Below are 20,092 nucleotides of genomic sequence, written 5' to 3'. Positions count from 1 at the left end.
CTCTGGTAAGTCTGATCAGAGATTTATTACTTTTATTGATCTTCTCAAAACAAAAACAAAACACAGCTTTGCTTTGCCTCATTTGCTGTGAGGATGCAGACCATTCTCAGCAATACAACTGTCAACATTCCAGAAAATGTCGCCATTACTCTGAAGGCACCCACAGTTATTGTGAAGGGCTCCAGCGGAGGGAATTCAGTCACATCAATGTAGAACTCAGTCTCCTTGGAAAGACAAAGAAGAGGCTCTGGGTTGACAAATAGGGGAGGAAATAGAAAGGAACTGGCCACAGTTCGCACTATCTGCTGTCATGTACAGAACATGAACCAGGATGTTACACTGGGCTTCTGTTACAAGATGAGGTCTGTGTATGCTCACTTCCCCATCAATGTTGTTAAACAGGAGAATGGTTCTCTTGCTGAAATCAGAAATTTCTTAGGTGAAAAATACACCTGCAGGGTTTGGATGAGGCCAAGCATTGCTTAGTCAGTATCTCAAGCCCAGAAAGATGAGTTAATCCTTGAAGGAAACAACATTGAACTTGCATGAAATTCAGCTGCTTTGATTGAGCAAGCTACACCAGTTAAAAACAAGGATATCAGAAAATTTTTAGATGGTATCTATGTTTTTGAAAAAGGAACAATTCAGCAGGCTGATGAGTAAGATCTAAGTTTTCCAGCTATAGCACCAGCAAGATAGAGAATGGTTCCTCAGACTTATTTGTGATATATGTATACATGTATGTATATATGTGTGTGTGTATATATATATGCATGTACATATATATACATACGTACATACATATATATGTGGTTAATCATCACCCAAGGATATTTTTTCCACTGATTTTTAGAGAAAGTGGAAAAGATGGAGGGAGGGGGGAGAGAGAGGAACATAAATGTGAGACAGTCATTGGCTGCCTCCTGCATATGTTCTGACGGGAGCCAGGGATCGAATCTGCAACCCAGGTACATGCCCTTGACCAGGAATCGAACCGGCGACCCTTCAATGCATGGGCTGACACTTTAACCACTAAGCACACCAGCCAGAGTTATTTGTGATATTTTAAAGATGCAATAAAAGCCATGTATTGATTCGGGAAAACAACAAACAAGAAACCCCACAGCTTTTGATGCCATCGACTTTTCTCTATTTTTTTTTTTTTAAATATATCTTTATTGATTTCAGAGAGGAAAGGAGAGGGAGAGAGAGAGATAGAAACATCAATGATGAGAAAGTCATTGATTAACCCCGCAACCTGGGCATGTGCCCTGGCTGAGAATCAAACCGCGATCACCTGGATCCTAGGTCGAGGCTCAACCGCTGAGCCACGCCCAGCTGGGCTATTTTCTGTTTTCTATTTCATGAACTTTTGATATGATCTGACTTCTGCTTCAGCTCTTTTATCTCTTTCTGGTTTCCTAATGTAGAAGCTGTTTTAAGACCCTCTTCTCTTCTAACATCAGTGTTTAATGCTACAAATTTTCCCTTTAGCAGCATCCTGTGAATTCTGATATGTGTTTTTTCATATTCGCTCAGTACGAAATACTTCCTGATTTCTCTTATGATATTTTTTTCTATGGCCTATGGATTATTTAGATGTGGGTTATTTAGCTTCCTGGTATCTGGAGATTTTCCAGAGATCTATTATTGATTCTACTTTAATTAATTCCACTTTGATCAAAGAACATACCATGCAAGGTTTGAAGTCTTCCAAATTTATTGAGACTTGTTCTATGGCCCAGAATACAGTCTACCTGGAAATATTCTATAAGCATTAGAAAAGAATGTATATTCTGTTTCAGTTAAATGGGATGTTCCACAGATGTCAATTAAAGCAAGTTGGCTGTGTTGTTCAAGTCCTCTGTACCTTATTGATTTCCTGCCTGTTTATTCTATCCATCATTGATATGTTCAATCAATTTTTGAGAGAGAAGTACTAAAACTTCTGACTATAATTGTGAATGTGTCTATTTTTTCCTCCTAAAATTACATCAGGTATTACTTTATAAATTCAAAGCTATGTTTATTGGATGCATAAATATTTAGAATTGTTATGCCCTCCTGAAGGACTGGACCCCTTTATTATTAAATGATCTTCTTTATCCCTGGTAATATTCTTTGCTCTGAAATCTACTTTGACTAATATTAACAGAGCCACACCACTCCACATTTCTTTTGACTAGTGTTTGCATGGTTTATCTTTTTTTACTTTTAACCTACTTATATTATAGTTCAAGTGCATTTCTTATAAGTAGTTAAGATTTGGTTCTCCCTTTTTCACTATATCTGATGGCCTGTCTTTTAATTGGCTTTAGATCATACACATTTAATGTGATTATTGAAAACTTGTTAGGTATAAATTTATCATCTTACTGTTTGTTTTCTATTTGCGCATTTCTTCTTTCCACTTTTCCCTCTTACTCTTTTTTTCTTGAGTAACAGAATTATCATATGATTCTATTTTATCTCAATGGTTGGCATACGAGTTCCAACATTTTGATTTGTTATTTGATTGGTTGTGTTAGAGCTAGTAGTATACATCTTTAACTTATAGTCTTCCTTCAAGTGATATTATACCACTTTATGTATAGCATAAGAACCTGACAATAATATACTTCCATTTCTCCCTATCTCTTGGCCTTTGTACTATTATTGTCACACATTTTAATTTTATATACATTATGAACATCATGCTACTTTGTCATTATTTTTAGTTCAATAGCCAGTTGTCTTTTAAAGAAATTTAAATAATAAGAAAAAAATCTTATACAGTTCACCCTTGAACAAACAGGTTTGAACTGCATAGGTCCACTTATACGTGGATTTTTTTACAATAAATATAGTCTGCCATCCATATCCATGGGTTTCACATTTGTGGATTCAACCAACCACTGATCAAAAACAGTTTTTTGATCTGCAAACTGTATTCATTGTTCTAAGCCACTTTATATAACGGACTTGAGTGCCTGCAGATTTTGATATCGTCAGGTAAGTACTAAAACCAATACCTCTGTGAATATCCAGAGTTGACTGCAGTTCTTTATTTCCTTTTTTAAATTAAATGTGCTTTTATTGATTTTTAGAGAGAGAGGAAGGGAGAGGGAAAGATAGATTCATCAATGAGAGAGAAACAAGGGAATCCAAGAGGGCGGCACACTGAGTGGAAGCTACACTGACATTCTCCCAGGACCAATCTGGGTATAAAACTAAAACATAGAAAAGCCATCCGGAAAACCAACTGAAGGCTAGCTGGAGAACACTCACATAACCAAGGCGGAAAAGTGGAGACCACATAGAGACTGGTAGTTAGTGTGGACACGAGAGACCTGGCTAGGCTCCCACAGGCAGCAGCTGAAGGTCCAGAGGGATAGCTCAGCTGTGGGGGGTTCCCACTGAGGACTGTGGGGCGTAACTCAGGCTGGACTTCCCAGCCAAGAGCACCAGAACTGAGAAAGGTGCCCACATAACATCTGGCTGTGAAAAGCAGCAGAGTTTCTGTCTGCTAGGGAGAGGCAACAGGAAATGCAGGCACCCTTTTAAAGAGTCAAGGCACAAAGTTGTGTGTGCAGCCACTCATCTTGGGCTCCCGCAGAGCGAGGGAAGAGTGGACTAGAGCTATGTGAGGACAGTCTGGGGTTGTGGGCTCTGAAAAGAGAAATCAGAGGGCGCCTATCTGGATTGCAGTGCCCAGTCATTCCCCCAGAACAGCACATGACATCTTTCTCAGGCAATTTTTGGCTTTTGCCTGAGGAGGGAAGTAATAGCCCTACCCTGCTGGAAAACCTCTCACCCTACCCAGAGTTGTTTCTATAGCCTGAGGCCTGTTAAGAGACAGATAACAACCAGCCTCCCCACCCTGTGGAGATTCTACAGCCTAAGGCTCATTAAGAAAATCGGATTAATCAGCCTGCAAATAGAGGCAGATCTCAGACTACTTTGAGTCCATGCCTGATCTGTTTCTAGACCCGGGCCTTGGAAACGGAGATTTTGGTGTGCATCTTGGTGCTGTCCAAATGCACCCAGCCCCAGCAGAGGGGACCTCAAGCTGAGGGTTGTTGATAGCTCCAAAGAGGGTACTCAGGGATAGTCACAAACTGCATCTGACATTGGCCTGTACCAGAGACCCTCCAAAAAGACTAAGAGTCTTAGAAGACCCACCTAATACTTAGTACCAAACCTAAAAAAAGTAGCCAAAATGGGAAGAACAAAAAACAAGCTCCAAATGAAAAAACGAGAGAAGTCTCCAGAAAAAGAGATAAACAATCTATCAGATATAGAGTTCAGAACACTGATTGTAAGGATGCTCAAGAGGATGAAAAAAGATATGGAAACTATGAAGGAAATTAAGAATGACATAGCAGAAATAAAGAATACATTGGAAGGAATAAACAGCAGATTAGAGAAAGCTGAGGACTGGATCAGCAAATTAGAAGACAGGGTAGAAAAAAAATCAACCAGAGATCCAAAAAGAAAAAACAATTAAAAAACAGGAGGACAGTCAAAGGGAGCTGTGGGACAACATGAAACGTAATAATATTCGCATTATAGGAATGCCAGAGGAGGTTGAAAGAAAGCAAGGGTTAGAGGACCTGTTTGAAGAAATAATGGCAGAAAACTTCCCTAACCTGGTAAAGGAAAAAGTCACACAAGTTCAGGATGCACAGAGAGTCCCAAGCAAGAGGGATACAAAGAGTCCCGCTCCCAGGCACATCATAATTAAAATGCAAAGAATTCAAGACAAAGAAAGAATCTTAAAGGAAGCTAGAGAAAAGGAATCTGTTACCTACAAAGGAGCCCCATAAGGCTGTAAGCTGACTTCTCATCAGAAACTCCACAGGCCAGAAGGGAATGGCATGAAGTACTCAAGAAAATGCAAAACAAGGATCTGAAACCAAGACTACTCTATCCAGCAAGATTATCATTCAAGACAGATGGTGAAATAAAGAGCTTCCTAGATGCTCTTTATGGTGAAAAAAAGGCTGAAGGAGTTTATCACCACAAAAACCAGAATTACAAGAAATGTTAAAGGAACTGCTGTAATTAGAAGTAGAAATAGAGATAATGAGAAACATAGGCATAAAGAAATAAAATGGCAGTAGATAAGTATCTTTCAATAATAATACTAAATGTAAATGGATTAAATGCCCCAATAAAAAGATGTAAGGAGGATGAATGGATAAGAAAACATGACCCACATATATGCTGTCTGCAAGAGACCTACCTCAGAACAAAAGACTCACAGAGGATCAGAGTGAAAGGATGGAAAAAAATTTTCCATGTAAATGGAAATGAAAAAAATAAGCTGGGGTAGCAATACACATGCCAGACAAAATAGACTTCAAAATGAAGACCATAACGAGAAACAAGAAAACTCATTACATAATACTAAAGGGATCAATCCAACAAGAGGATGTAACACTGATAAACATATGCACCTAATATAGGTGTACCTAAATTTATAAAAAAAATTCTAGAGGGCTTTACGGGTGAGATCGACAGCAATACAGCCATACTAGGGAACTTTAACACCCCACTGACTTCACTGAATAGGTCTTCCAGACAAAAAATCAACAAGGAAACAGTGACCCTAAATGGCACACTAGATCAGATGGATTTAATTGACATTTACAGAACATTCCACCCCAAAGCTACAGAATATACATTCTTTTCAAGTGCACATGGGACATTCTCAAAGATAGACCACATGTTAGGACACAAAACAAGTCTCTACGAATTCAAGAAGACTGAAATCATATCAAGCATCTCCAAACACAATGGCATGAAATTAGAAATCAACCACAATAAAAACACTAAAAAACATTCAAATACATGGAGGCTAAATAGTATGTTTTTAAACAACTGGTTACCCAAGAGATCAAGAAAGAAATCAAAAACTTCCTGGAAAAAAACGAAAATGAACACACAACTCCAAATCTATGGGACACAATGAAAGCAGTCCTAAGAGGGAAGTTCATAGCACTACAATCCTACCTCAAAACACAAGAAAATCTTCTAATAGACTTTCTAACCCTATAACTTAAAAACTTAGAAAGAGAACAACAAGAAAAGCCCAGAGTAAGTAGAAGGAAATAAATAATAAAGTTCAGAGCAGAAATAAATGACATAGAGAGTAAAAAACAATACAAAAGATCAAATGAAACCAAGAGCTGGTTCTTTGAAAAGATAAACAAGATTGATGAAGCTTTAGCCAGACTCATCAAGAAACAAAAAGAGAGGACTCAAATCAATAAAATCAGAAACAAAAGAGGTGAAGTAACAACTGACACCACAGAAATACAAAGGATTGTAAGAAAATACTATCAACAACTATATGCCAATAAGCTGGACAACCTGGACGAAATGGAAAAATTCCAACAAAAATACAATCTTCCAAAACTGAATCAGGAAGAAGCAGAAAAGCAGAAAAGGCACATAACAACTGAAGAAACTGAAGCAGTGATAAAAAAAAAAAATCCCTGGTCCGGATGGCTTCCCAGGGGAATTTTACCAAACATACAAAGAATTAACACCTACCCTCCTCAAACTATTTCAAAAAATCCAAGAGGAAGGAACACATTCAAGCTCTCTTTACGAGGTCAGCATTAGACTAATTCCAAAACCAGATAAAGACAATACAAAGAAAGAGAATTACAGGCCAATATCTCTGATGAACATAGACACTAAAATCCTCAACAAAATATTAGCAAATCAGATCCAGCAATATATTAAAAAGATCAAACACCATGACCAAGTGGGATTTATCCCAGGGATGCAAGGCTGGTACAATATTTGCAAATAAATAAATGTGATACATCACACAAACAAACTGAAAGACAAAAACCATATGATCATATCAGTATAAGCAAGAAAAGCATTTGATAAAATCCAACACCCATTTTTTATAAAAACTCTCAGCAAAGTGGGAATAGAAGGATCATACCTCAACATAATAAAGGTCATATATGACAAACCTACAGCCAACATCATACTCAATGGGCACAAACTAAAACCATTTCCTCTAAGAACAGGAACAAGACAGGAGTATCCACTTTCTCCACTCTTACTCAACATAGTACTGGAAGTCCTAGTTACAGCCATCAGACAAGAAGAAAACATAAAAGGCATCCAAATTGGAAAGGAGGAAACAAAACTGTCATTATCTGCAGACAACAGCATATTATACATAGAAAAACCTCAAGACTCCACCAAAAAACTAGTAGATTTAATAAATGAATTCAGCATGGTAGCAGGACACAAAATTAACACCCAGAAATTGATGGCATTTTTATACACCAATAATGAATTCTCAGAAAGAGAAACTAAAAAAAGAATCCCTTTTACCACTGCAACTAAAAATATAAAATACCTAGGAATAAGTTTAACCAAAGATGTAAAACACCTGTACTGGAAAAACTACAGGACACTGAAAAAAGAAAATGAGAAGACATAAACAAATGGAAAAATATACCATGTTCATGGATTGGAAGAGTTAACATCATTAAAATGTTGATACTACCCAAAGCAACGTATAAACTCAACACAATCCCTATAAAAAACCAACAGCATATTTCACAGATCTAGAACAAACACCTGGAAAACTTATATGGAACCAAAAAATATCTCAAATAGCCATGGCAATCTTGAGGAAAAAAAACAAAATTGGAGGGATCACAATACCAGATATCGAGTTATACTAGGAAGACACTGTAATCAAAACAGCCTGGTACTGGCACAGAAGAAACATACAGATCAGTGGAACAGAACAGAGAACCCAGGAACAGACCCACGCCATTATGGTCAATTAATATTTGACAAAGGAGGCAAGAACATACAATGGAGTAAAGATAGTCTCTTCAATAAATGGTGATGGGAAAATTGGACAGGTACATGCAAAAAAATGAAACTAGACCACCAACTTACACCATATAAAAAAGTAAACTCAAAATGGATAAAAGACTTAAATGTAAAACATAAAAACATAAAAATCCTAGAGGAAATCAGGCAGCAAAATCTGACATCTCTCATAGCGATATGTTTGCTGATACAACTTCTAGGGCAAGAGAAACAAAGGAGAAAATAAACAAATGGAACTGCATCAAAATAAAAAGCTTCTGCACAGCAAAAGAAATCGTCAACAAAATGAAAACGGAGCCCACTGTATGGGAGAACACATTTGTCAAGGATGCATCTGATAAAGGGTTAATAAATATGCAAAATATATGAGTAACTTATACAACTTAACAAAAGGAAGACAAACAATCCAGTTAAAAGATGGGCAAAGGACCTAAATAGATACTTCTCCAAAGAGCACATATAGATGGCTAAGAGACATATGAAAAAATGCTCAATGTAGCTAATCATCAGAAAGATGCAAATTAAAACCACAATGAGGTATCATTTCACACCTGTAAGAAGGGCCACCATCAACAAATCAACAAATGACATGTGCTGGCAAGGATGTGGAGAAAAGGGAACCCTGGTACACTGCTGGTGGGAATGCAACTGGTGCAGCCACTATGGAAAGCAGTATGGAGTTTTCTCAAAAACTTAAAAATTGAACTGCCATTTGACCCAGTGATCCCGCTTCTAGGAATATATCCTAAGAAACCTGAAACACCAATCACAAAGAACTTATGCACCTCTATTTCATAGCAGTGCAATTTACAATAGCTAAAATCTGGAAATAGCCCAAGTGCCCATCAATAGATGAGTGGATAAAAAAGCTGTGATACATTTACACCATGGAATACTATGCAGCTGTTAAAAAGAAGGATCTCTTATCCTTTGGGACAGCCTGGAGGGAACTGGAGAGTAATATGCTAAGTGAAATAAGCCAGTCAAAGAAAGACAAGTACCACATGATCTCACTTATATGTGGAATGTAATAAACAAAATAAACTGATGAACAAAATGCATCCAGAGGCATAGAAACATGGAACAGACTGGGGGATCTCAGAGGGAAGGTGGGGATGGGGGAGTGGGCAGGGAGAGGTTAATCAAAGAACTTATATGTTTATAAGCATAAACCATGGACACAGACATTGGTCTAGTGAAGGCCTGGGGGTGGGGTGGATGCTGGCTAGAGGGGATCAATGCGGGTAAAAAGGGGACATCTGTAATATTTTCAACAATAAAGACAAAGAAACTTTAAAAAATAAATAAATAAAACAGGCAATCCAACAGAACTCAGAGCTATTTTTGAATGTGCTATATCTGATTTCACTAGAATAGAAATGTTAAGGAGAATCACATTGTCAAATATCCTTTAAAAAGCTTCACCTGTCATGATGTTTCTGGTCATTTTCCTTCTCTGAGATTTTGATATCTATTTATCTTCTGGAACTATGGTACCTGTACAGTTTTATCAGCAAATAAAAAATCAAATAGGACACTTTTGTGATAGATTGAAAAAAACAAACATCTACTGGCTGCCTCCTGCATGCCCCCAACTGAGGATCAAGCCCGAAACCCAGGCATGCGTCCTGACAGGTAATTGAACCAGCAACCTCTTGGTGCATGAGATGATGCTCAACCAACTTGAGCCACACTGGCCAGGCTGACTGCAGTTCTTATGAAATTCTTATCATGTTTGGTGCTCTTTCTTCATTCTTTTGTGTAGATCCTTATTTTTCTTTGACATTACTTCCTTCTTTCCTGAAGGATTTCCTTTAACATTTCTTTAGTGCAGGTCTATGGATGACAAATTCTTTCAGAGTTTGTATATCTGGAAAATTTTTTAGTTCACTTCTGTTTTTGAAAGATACTTATACTGGGTCTATGTTGGCAGTTTTGTACATATAACACTGTATTAATTTATGTTGTTTAACATAATAATTTGATATACAGTCAAACCTTGGTTCTTGAATATCTCCCACATCAAACAATTTGGTTCTGGACCAAGCTGTTCATAGAAAAAATGTCTCCATTGTTGAACCAAACCAAACTTTGGCCTGACAACCCTTTCATGCTGATACATCAGCATGACAAAAAGCATCTCTCAAGCCATAAACAAAGGAGAGTATGTTAAACCTCGTGTAGTTAAAGTCTCAGGAAATTGTGTTGTGAGTATTTTTGTGTGTTTTTTTTGCTTTTGTTGCTGGCAAAATGGATGATTAGCACAGTATTAAAACAGAGGCCATCAAGAGTGCTAACGTTGCTAAGGGTGTGAAAGAAACAATGAATCACAGGCAACTGAAGAAGCAGAAAAACTGCTGTTGATTTGGATAAAAGAAAAGCAGTTAGCTGGTGACAGCATCTCGGAGACAGTGATATGTGAAAAAGTGAAGATGTTGCATGCTGACTTACTGAAAGACACCCCTGAAATGAGTGCTGAAAGTGATTTAAGGCTAGAAGCGGGTGATTTGGTAATTAAGAAAAGAAGTGTTTGTTTATAGGTTTAGCAGTATATTAGACATGTACTGTATATAAGAAGGGTTAAAACAGGGAATCATTTGGGGGTCTGGAACACAATTCAATTTACATTATTTCTTGATTTGATTTTCGAACAAATCACTTCTCAAACAGCCTTCTGGAATGAACTGAGGTTCCACTGTATGTATATATGTACTGTGAAATAATTACCACAATAACTTCAGTTAACATCTATCACCTCACATAACTACACTTTTTTCCCTTATGATAAGAAGTTTTAAAATCAAAGGTTTTGACCTTAAAAGTTGGAATTTTGATTTATCATGTGAGACTTCCCCTCTATCCAGATTTGAGATGAGGAATAAATTTCCCTATATTCTTCAAAGCCAATAAGAGGAGGGTTTTGCTCCTCTCCTTTTCATGGGGTTATGTGCTATTATGGATTTCAACTTTATGTGGAAATCTCAGTTACAATTTCCCATCTCACTCAGGCCCTCGGTCTCATCTCTTGTCCCTCATTGAACATTCATACAGAAGCTTCAGGCTTTTAGGGGCTCTTTTTATCTCCTCAGGACATCTGCAATGTGAGGTCATAAGTATATGCTTTGAGCTTTGTGTTTTCTGTGCTTCTGGCACATGGAAATCTTCCTTTTGTTTCTCTCATGAGCCTACCATTGCATTAAAAAGAGCAACAAAAACAACAAAAAGTGTCATTTTACCATTTCTCTAAGGTGTTTGTGGTGAAATGGTTTCTTCAGTTACCTAGTTGTCAATTTTTATAACCCCCTTGTAGACAAAATGGGAATAAATGAGCTATATTTTGATATAGTTAGATGTATATAAAACAAGTTGGATAAGAGAGACAAAGAATAATGGCATATGAAGAGTAGTTTTTAGTGATATAATCATTTGTGCATCCACGCAGCCAGTCACTATTTTTAACAAAGATGATATATTTTATGATTATATATTTAAGAAAAACACAAAACTAAGTGAGAGTTAAATGATAACCAGGATTTCAAAATATCTTGATAAGCTAAGATGATGGACTAAATAAAATGAGATGAATAACAGAATGTGAAGTCAAGCATTTAAGCTAAAAACAAACAAACAAACAAAACCCCACAAGAAACAACTTCAAAGGTACAGGAGATGCAGCCTGATAACAACTCAAGTGAGAACTGTTGAGGGGTTGACTTGCCTGTTCTGCATGAGCTCACAGTGTAAAGTGGCTGCCACCCTTGATATTAGAACAGTGCCCAGGAGAAGAAGGAAATACGATTTTGTACTTATCACATTACATGTGTGTATTAGTTATCTATTCTGCAACAAATTACACCTCAAAACTTAGTGGCTTAAAACAGTAAACATTTGTTATTTAAGGACAATTTCTGTGGGTCAGAAATCTTGGTGCCATCTAGGTTGGTGCCTCTGCTGGAAAGGTCTCGCACAGGACAGAATCCAGGTGTGGGTTGTGGGAGCCTGAAAGCCTGACAGAGGGAGTTTCTGACTTCAAGCCCTCTCACACAGCTGCTGACATGATTCGGTTCCTCACAGGCTGCTAAACTGAGGGTTTCAGTTCCTTACTGACTGCTGACATGGCCTCCCCTCAGTTCCTTACCACACGGCTTCTCCTCAAGGCAGCTGGCTTCCACCAGAGCAGGGAAGCAAGAGAGCAGGAGAAGGCGAGCAAGATGGAAGCCCCAGTCTTTTTGTAAACTAATCTCAGAAGTGATATTCAATACTTGCCATATTTTAGGTCCAGCCTACACTCAAGGAGAGGGGTATGAATACCATGAGGCCAAGATCATTAGGAGCCATCTTAGAGGCTGCATACCACAATGTGTCATACTTTTTTAAATGGTTTCAATAGTCCCAACATGATACCCTAGGATTTGTGACCAAGACTATTAAAAAAATCTTTTAAAGAACAAAAACTCAGGTCATGTAAAGGAAAATATAAAATACTTAGGCTAGAAAAGGAATGAAAGGAGAGGCATGAACAGGGGTTAGAATTTTGATGGCTTTTAAAATCACTAAAAAGCTGCCATGCGTAAGACAGAGTATACTTAGTTTTTGTAGCTCCAATAGGCTGAGCAAAGACTTATAGGGGAACATTCTAGCACTTAACACATAACATTATTTCTGACGTTATATCACATAACATTATTACTCTAGCGCTTATCATATATCATTATTATTTTTATAGGAGTTTGAGCCAAAGAGATGATATATGCCAGGGAACAAGATCTCAAATGTTCCTTTATCACATAACATTTTGATGGTCTGTTTACCTGCTTGTATGCTCCACATGATTATAATTTACTTATAGGCAGATACTACATATGTCTTGTTCACTATTATAGTCCTCAGTTATTGGAACAAAGACTAGTACTCAATAAATACTTGATAAGTGACATGTGAAAAAATTAAAGAATAAATCTATAGGTAAATAAAGTTTGGTTCAAAATATAAAACTAAAGAATGTAATTCTTAGCATTTTCCCAAATCAGGATGAGTTGCTACGTTGCTGGAGGTATTAGAGGAAATGCTGAATGACCATGCAAAATGAATGAGGTCAAGAGATTTGGATGAAATGAATTCTAAGTGTTAAAGGTCCACTTCCAATATTCTGATCCCATGACACTGGTGGTCTGGATAAAGAAATCCTTAACAAAAATTATCACTGGTACATATGATGGAAACAACCTGTTGAAGATAAAATACAATCACAATTCCCTCACTTAGATAGTATAAACATTCTAACCCTTTTAAAACATTTAACCAATGAAAAGAATCCCAAGTAAAGCACCTCACTCCTAACACTGGCCCCACTTTCCATGCCTGCTGCACTGTTAGGAGCAGCGTGGTACAGTAAGTGGGAAACCAAAGGACAGAGGCTGTGGGTTCTTGAGTCACAGTGACCAGGTCAGGCTCTGCATTTTACCAGCTATAGGACCACAGGCAAGTCTTACCTCTTTAGGCCTAAGCATCTTACCTCCTAAACCTGGGATAACATTAACCTCAAACTGCTGCTGTTTTGTTTCCCTGACTATTTTAAGGTAAGGCCTCTCTCATGGTAGTGGAAGCCAGCAAGAAACATTTCAAAGTTTAGGTAAGTGAAAGCACTGCTCTCATTCCTACCTTGATAGTTTTTCACAGGAGTCATCTTGTTATAATCTTCTGATAAAATAAATTCCTACAAAAAAGAAGAAAAATATTAAGCAAAAGGAAATTCTCTATGTGAATATGTTTCAGTAAAACTAGACTGTATAAAGCAAACATCACAGAATTACATCTAACATTAGCATTTTGCCAATTAATTATGCATTTTGTACCTCCTTAAAAGTATGATAATCATAACTGTAATTCAATGCAATATCATAATTTTTACCTCACAACTCTGAAGTTGATCTTTTGAGTATGCATGTGAAGAAAACTGGACCAAGTTCAGAGTCATGATCCTGATAAACTCTGAAGATAAACCTGATTCACACTATTTTTCTTTCAATGGTGCCATAGCTGAAAATTTGCAAAGCTCTGGTCAGTGTCCAAATAAATGGCAATCCTCTACTAGAAAAATAAGTATTTTAAAAATTTTATTTCTAATATTGCTAACTATTTCCCCTTATTAAGAACTTCTAAAGGCTGCATCTTACTGATCCCTGTATCCCCAGGGCATCTGGCACATATATACTCATTGTGGGGATACATAAAAGGTGAGTGAGTATGTTTCACCTGTCATTCACCTCACTTCATCTCATCAGGTAGACATCCTGTAATGTCACGCCATCACAAGAAGAAGTGATTGTACGCCATCACAGTACAATATGATATTTTGAGAACACATTCACACAAATTTTATTACAGTGTAGTTATAATTGTTCTATTTTATTATTAACTATTATTAATCTCTTTGGCCTAATTTATAAATTAAATTTTATCATAGGAATGTATACATAGAAAAAAACACAGTATACATAGGGTTCAGTACTATCTGTACTTTCAGGCTTCCACTGGGAGTTTTGGAGCATATTTTCCACAGATAAGAAAGGAATATATTCATTTTCTTTTTCTTTTTTAAAAAATATCTTTATTGATTCAGAGAGAAGAGAGGACAGGGAGAGAGAGAAACATCAATGATGAGAGAGTCGTCATTGGTCGGCTGCCTCTTGCACACCCCGGACTGGGAATCAAACCCACAACCCGGGCATGTGCCCTGACCTGGAATTGAACTGCAATCTCCTATATCCTGTTTTCCTCCTTAAATTAGGAATTATTTAGAAAAAAATCTTATTTATAAGCAGTTATATTTATGGTTATCTTTTTGTTGCTATTTTCTAGTTTTATTGGCTTATATTTAGAAAACATTTTTATTTTTAAAAATTAAGATTTTATTCAGTCAAGATATTAATAATTTTGTAAATGTCACAGATATGAGAAAAATGCTTTTTATCCAAAGTGCTAGACCTATTTGTATATCTATTTAATAAAACTTGATGATAGTTTTCAAATTTTCTCTATTTTTACTTAGTTGCCTACTTAAATTTGAAATTCAGAAAGGTGTACTAAAGAAATGGGCTTTGTTTTTAGTGTTTATTATTCTGATTATAAAAGTAATATGCTTACTGTAGATAAACAAAAACTATGTAAAATATCAAGAAGTAAATTTAGCCCTGCCGAGCGTGGCTCAGCGGTTAAGCGTTGACCTAGGATCCAGGAGATCGGGGTTCAATTCCCGGTCAGAGCACATGCCCGGGTTGCCGGCAGCAGCCGATCAATGACTCTCTCATCATTGATGTTTCTATCTCTCTCCCTCTCCTTTCCTCTCTCTGAAATCAATAAAGATATATTTCAAAAATAAATAAATAAATAAATAAATAAATAAATAAATAAATAAATAAATAAAATAAAATATTTTTTTAAAAAAAGAAGAAAATTTAAATTGTCTATAACTCTACGACATAGTGATAATTCCTGTTAATATTTTGATATTTTGCCTTTTCAATCTTTTCTCCTTATATACATTAAAACACATTAAACTGCAATGTAGTACTACTGATGCTGTTTTGTAGTTCTCTTTCTTAACTTAACATTATCACATGACCAGTCTTGGTCATTAAACATTCTTTGAAAACATAAGTTTAAGGGCTACATAATATTTCACTGGATGGCTATGTGAGATCTTACCTAATTAGCTCCTGATCCTAGTATTTTCTAAGATACCAGCTATTATTATTATTATTTTAATGAGATTACCCTTATAATCTTTGTCTGTTTTATGATTACTTTCTTTGGTTTTCTAGACATGGAATTATCAATATAAAAGGTACAAATACTTCTAAAGCTCTAGTTACATATTACCATAACTTTTCTAAATAGTCTGTGCCAACTTATGTCACCCTATCATTGTACAAAAGAGCTTATTTTATTCAATTCTAGCCACCATGCATATTTAAAAATTGCTAATACTGCCTGGCCAGGTGTGGCTCAGTAGTTGAACATTGACCTAGGATCCAGGAGATCAAGGTTCGATTCCTGGTCAGGGCACATGCCCGGGTTGTGGGCTTGATCCCCAGTAGGGGGTGTGCAGGAGGGAGCCAATCAATGGCTCTCTCATCATTGATGTTTCTATCTCTCTCCCTCTCTCTCTTACTCTCCCTGAAATCAATAAAGATATATTTAAATAAATAAATAAAATTGCTACTACTTAGATAAAAATAGAATTAAAATTTTTTTAACACTAAAAATGCTTATTAGCCCAGAAATGCAAATTAAAACCACAATGAGATATCGCCTCACACCTGTCAGAATGGCTATCATTAATAAATCCACAAACAAGTGCTGGCAAGGATGTGGGGAAAAGGAAGCCCTCGTGCACTGCTGGTGGGAATGCACACTGGTGCCGCCACTGTGAAAAACAGTATAGAATTTCCTCAAAAAGTTAAAAATGGAACTTTTGACCCAGCAAATCCCACTTCTAGGAATGTATCCGAAGAAACCTGAATCACTAATTTGAAAGAATATGCACCCCTATATTCACTGTAGTGTTATTTAGAATAGCTAAGATCTGGAAACAGCTCAAGTGCCCATCAGTAGATGAGTGGATAAAAAAGCTGTGGGACATTTACACCATGGAATAGTACTCAGCTGTCAAAGAAAAAAAAAAGAAGAAAACCTTACCTTTAGTGACAACATGGATGGACCTGGAAATTATTATGCTAAATAAAATAAAGCAGTCAGAGAAAGACAAGTATCACATGATCTCACTTATATGTGGAATCTAATGAACAAAATAATTTAACAAACAAAATAGAAACAGAAGCATAGACAGCTATCAGAGGGGAGAGGGGGGTTGGGGAACTGGGTAAAAAAATGTGAAGGAGATTAAGCAAAAAAAAAAAAAAAAGTGTGTGTGTGTGTGTGTGTGTGTGTGTGTGTGTGTATGACACATAGTCATGGACAACAGTATGGTGATAGCCAGAGGGAAAGAGGGGTGGGGGAAGGTGGAAGTGGGAAAGGAGCAATAAATGGGGATCGAAAGAGACTTGACTTTGGGTGGTGAGTGCATGATGCAGTGTGCAGATGTTTTATTGAGTTGTACATTTGAAACCTGTATAGGGTAACCAATGTCACCCCAACAAATTAAAAAAAAAATAAAAAATAAAAATAAATAAATATTGGCCATAGCAAAAAATGATTCAATCATGAAGAGGGGGGCAAGGGGGGAAATGTGGGACATGTGTCATACTGTCAACAATAAATTTTAAAAATGATTCAATCACTGTAGATATAAAATGTGTTATCATAGACGCTATGTGCCTCCTAATCTCTCTTCTTAAAAAAATGTAGTTAGCCCGGCTGGGCATGGCTTAGTGGTTGAACATCGACCTAGGATCCAGGAGATGACAGTTCGATTCCCCATCAGGTTGCAGGCTCAATCCCCAGCTGGGGGCATGCAGGAGGCAGCTGATTCTCTCATCATTGATGTTTCTATCTCTCCCTCTACCTTCCTCTCTGAAATCAATAAAGATATATTTTTTAAAATAAATAAAATAAATAAAGACCTGCAGAGAGGGGTCATAAAAATGTTTTAAAAAAAAATGTAGCTAGATGATCATTATAATAATCTTTTTTGGCAACAAAAAAGAAAAATCCCACTAAGAATTTTGATTGGAATTGCACTAAACCTTTAAATTCAGAAAGAACTGACAGTTAAAAGTCTTCTTTTATGTATAATTAACAAATTCTTATAATGTTGAATCTTCAACTAAGTTTCACATATTTCTTTTTAAGATCATTTATAGTTTCTTGTTAACGTCTGTAAATGGGATAGTTTTTCTACCACTTGGTAAACTTTGAGTAAAAAAGATAACTTTACAGGTGCTATCTCTGGACTGAAACTGAAAAATAGTGGCCTCACAGTTCTTGGGAGACACACTATGGACCCATTAAAAATCTTGTATGTGACAGATACAGGTAGGGTACTCAGTTACATGGGACATTTAACACAACCCAAAGGCAGAATAAGGTACTAGCCTATTAAGATTTAGAAAGAAAGGAAGAAAGCATGTTTCAGATCAAATTAGGAAACAAAAAGAAAAGAGAGAAAAAAATGTCGAGACTGGTTAAGCTCCAATGTTAAGAGCTGTTAACTGCCAGTGCTTTGGGCTGGGGATGGAGTAAAGAAAAATGGAATATGCTATTAAGCTCCTTTGTACATTTGTCAACACTTTTTCTACTGATCCTGTCTCTTTGAATTTTTATGAAAACCAGATCCTGCAGAATGAGTCAATCAGACAGTAATATTACTTTATTTGGGCAACATCAAACTGAAAAGTTGTTGGCATGCCCTGCCATTGAAGAATATACAAGGCCCATGCTTGTTTATACACATGCCATTCTCAACCCTCTTGTGTGTTTCACAAGAACAATTATTTCCTATTGGTTTATGAAACTTTATCTGTCAAGTAGATACCATGGCTCTTGTCTGGTAACAGAAGTAATCTTAACTAAGGTTGTTATTCAGCTTTTTCTCAGGCTATGGTTTTCTTTTCTAGTTATCCTGAGACTCCCACCCATCACAAGCTCCCAGGGATGTCCTAGATTCTTCTGTGAAACTCAGGAAGTAATGGAACAGAAGGCTAGGATACATAGTGCTGTGGTGTAGCTCTGGTTCCATCGAGGGAACCAGGCATGACAGGAGCACAGTAAGGTCCAGTGGCACAGAAAGCAGCAGCCCCTACCTAGGGCCAAGCTCCTATCTATCTATCTATCTATCTATCTATCTATCTATCTATCTATCTATCTATCTATCTATCTATCTACCTACCTACCTACCTACCTACCTACCTATCACTCAATCAATCAATCATCTATCTTTTCCTTCCTTCCTTCCTTCCTTCCTTCCTTCCTTCCTTCCTTCCTTCCTTCCTTCCTTCCTTCCTTCCTTCCTTCCTTCCTTCCTTCCTTCCTTCCTTCCCTCCCTCCCTCCCTCCCTCCCTCCCTCCCTCCTTCCTTCCTTCCTTCCCTCCCTCCCTCCTCCCTCCTTCCCTCCCTCCCTCCCTCCTTCCTCCCTCCCTCCCTTCCTTTCTTTCCCTCGTCTGTGTCCATCCATTGTCCCCCCTCTTTCTCTTTTCAAAGTAATATTCAACCACTGCAAAATATAAGAACTTTTAAACAATAATAATGAAATTAATAAACAGTGAGCTTGGCTCCTCTGCTATCCTCATGGTTACCCTGACTCTCCACTCTGAGTTTACAGTAAAGGAATGCTGCTACACAGTTCTAAGCTAGGTCCACCTGCTTGCCTATTAAGGTTCGATGAAATAGATCCTAAAGAATTCTAATAATAGAACCATGATACCTTACACATAAAAAATATACATATCAAATTTTAGTTTCTTGCTTTAGTTGAAAGTTTGCCAATGATCTCTTATTTCTTAAAATATAGCACTACTTTCGGGAATAAAAATGTAATTTACAGTTAGATTATTAACTACTGATTATTTGTCATTTGTTGCACATCAGAGCATATAAACTGACTTAATGCCTGATAAATTAGAGTCTCTTATAGGTTTTCCTCTCCTCTCAGAAAAAATACATTACAAAATAACCAGCAAGGTCATACAAAAACTAAACCAGAACTCTTAACTCAGCCCAAATACGACAAAGAATGAAGGAATGCTGTCATCTGCCTAACTGCCCAGCACAAGTGTCACAAAGTATACAGTTTTGAGGTACTCATAAGTGTGCCTACACAAAGCCACAACTGAAGAGAGGAGGTATACACATAAAAAGTTTCATGAACACAGAGGTCCTACACTTCTGGTTGGGAACAGAGGTGTCTTCTTTCTGCATCTGCCTCCGTAAAAGAAACTGATCTAAACCCAAAATCTGAGAGATGCAATATTGGTAAACTTCTCACTTTACATTTTCATATAAATCCGTTTCTGTATCTGCTTTAGAAATGTTCAGGATATTGCCAAATATATTGCTCAGTGTCTTGATTATTCATTTACATGAGGGTGATGATTGTTTTAATTAACTGGTAAAAATATAACATTAAATTTACTATCTTAATCATTCTTAAGTATACAGTTCAGCAGTGTTAAGTATATATTTTGTTGTGCAACAGATCTCTAAAAACTTTCTCATCTTGCAAAATGAACTCTATACCCACTAAACATTAACGCCCCCAGCACTTGGCAATCACCTT

General features: G+C 36.9%; 1 protein-coding gene and 1 pseudogene across 1 annotated transcript in view; one reads left to right on the top strand and one right to left on the bottom strand.

The window, feature by feature from the left end:
• WDFY2 (WD repeat and FYVE domain containing 2) overlaps positions 1-20,092 on the bottom strand; it is a 190,610-nt gene that overhangs the window by 68,538 nt on the left and 101,980 nt on the right. Inside the window, exon 4 of the mRNA XM_016213832.2 lies at positions 13,519-13,573. Coding sequence (XP_016069318.1) covers positions 13,519-13,573 — 55 coding nt within the window. The remainder of the gene's footprint in view (positions 1-13,518; positions 13,574-20,092) is intronic.
• On the top strand, positions 94-663 carry LOC107537744 (large ribosomal subunit protein uL6 pseudogene; annotated as a pseudogene).

The sequence above is a fragment of the Miniopterus natalensis genome, chromosome 2 (genome assembly GCF_054644295.1).
Source record: "Miniopterus natalensis isolate mMinNat1 chromosome 2, mMinNat1.hap1, whole genome shotgun sequence".
NCBI classification, from domain to species: domain Eukaryota; kingdom Metazoa; phylum Chordata; class Mammalia; order Chiroptera; family Miniopteridae; genus Miniopterus; species Miniopterus natalensis.
Note: the sequence above shows the minus strand (reverse complement) of the source record. Positions and strands in the feature narration are given on the sequence as shown.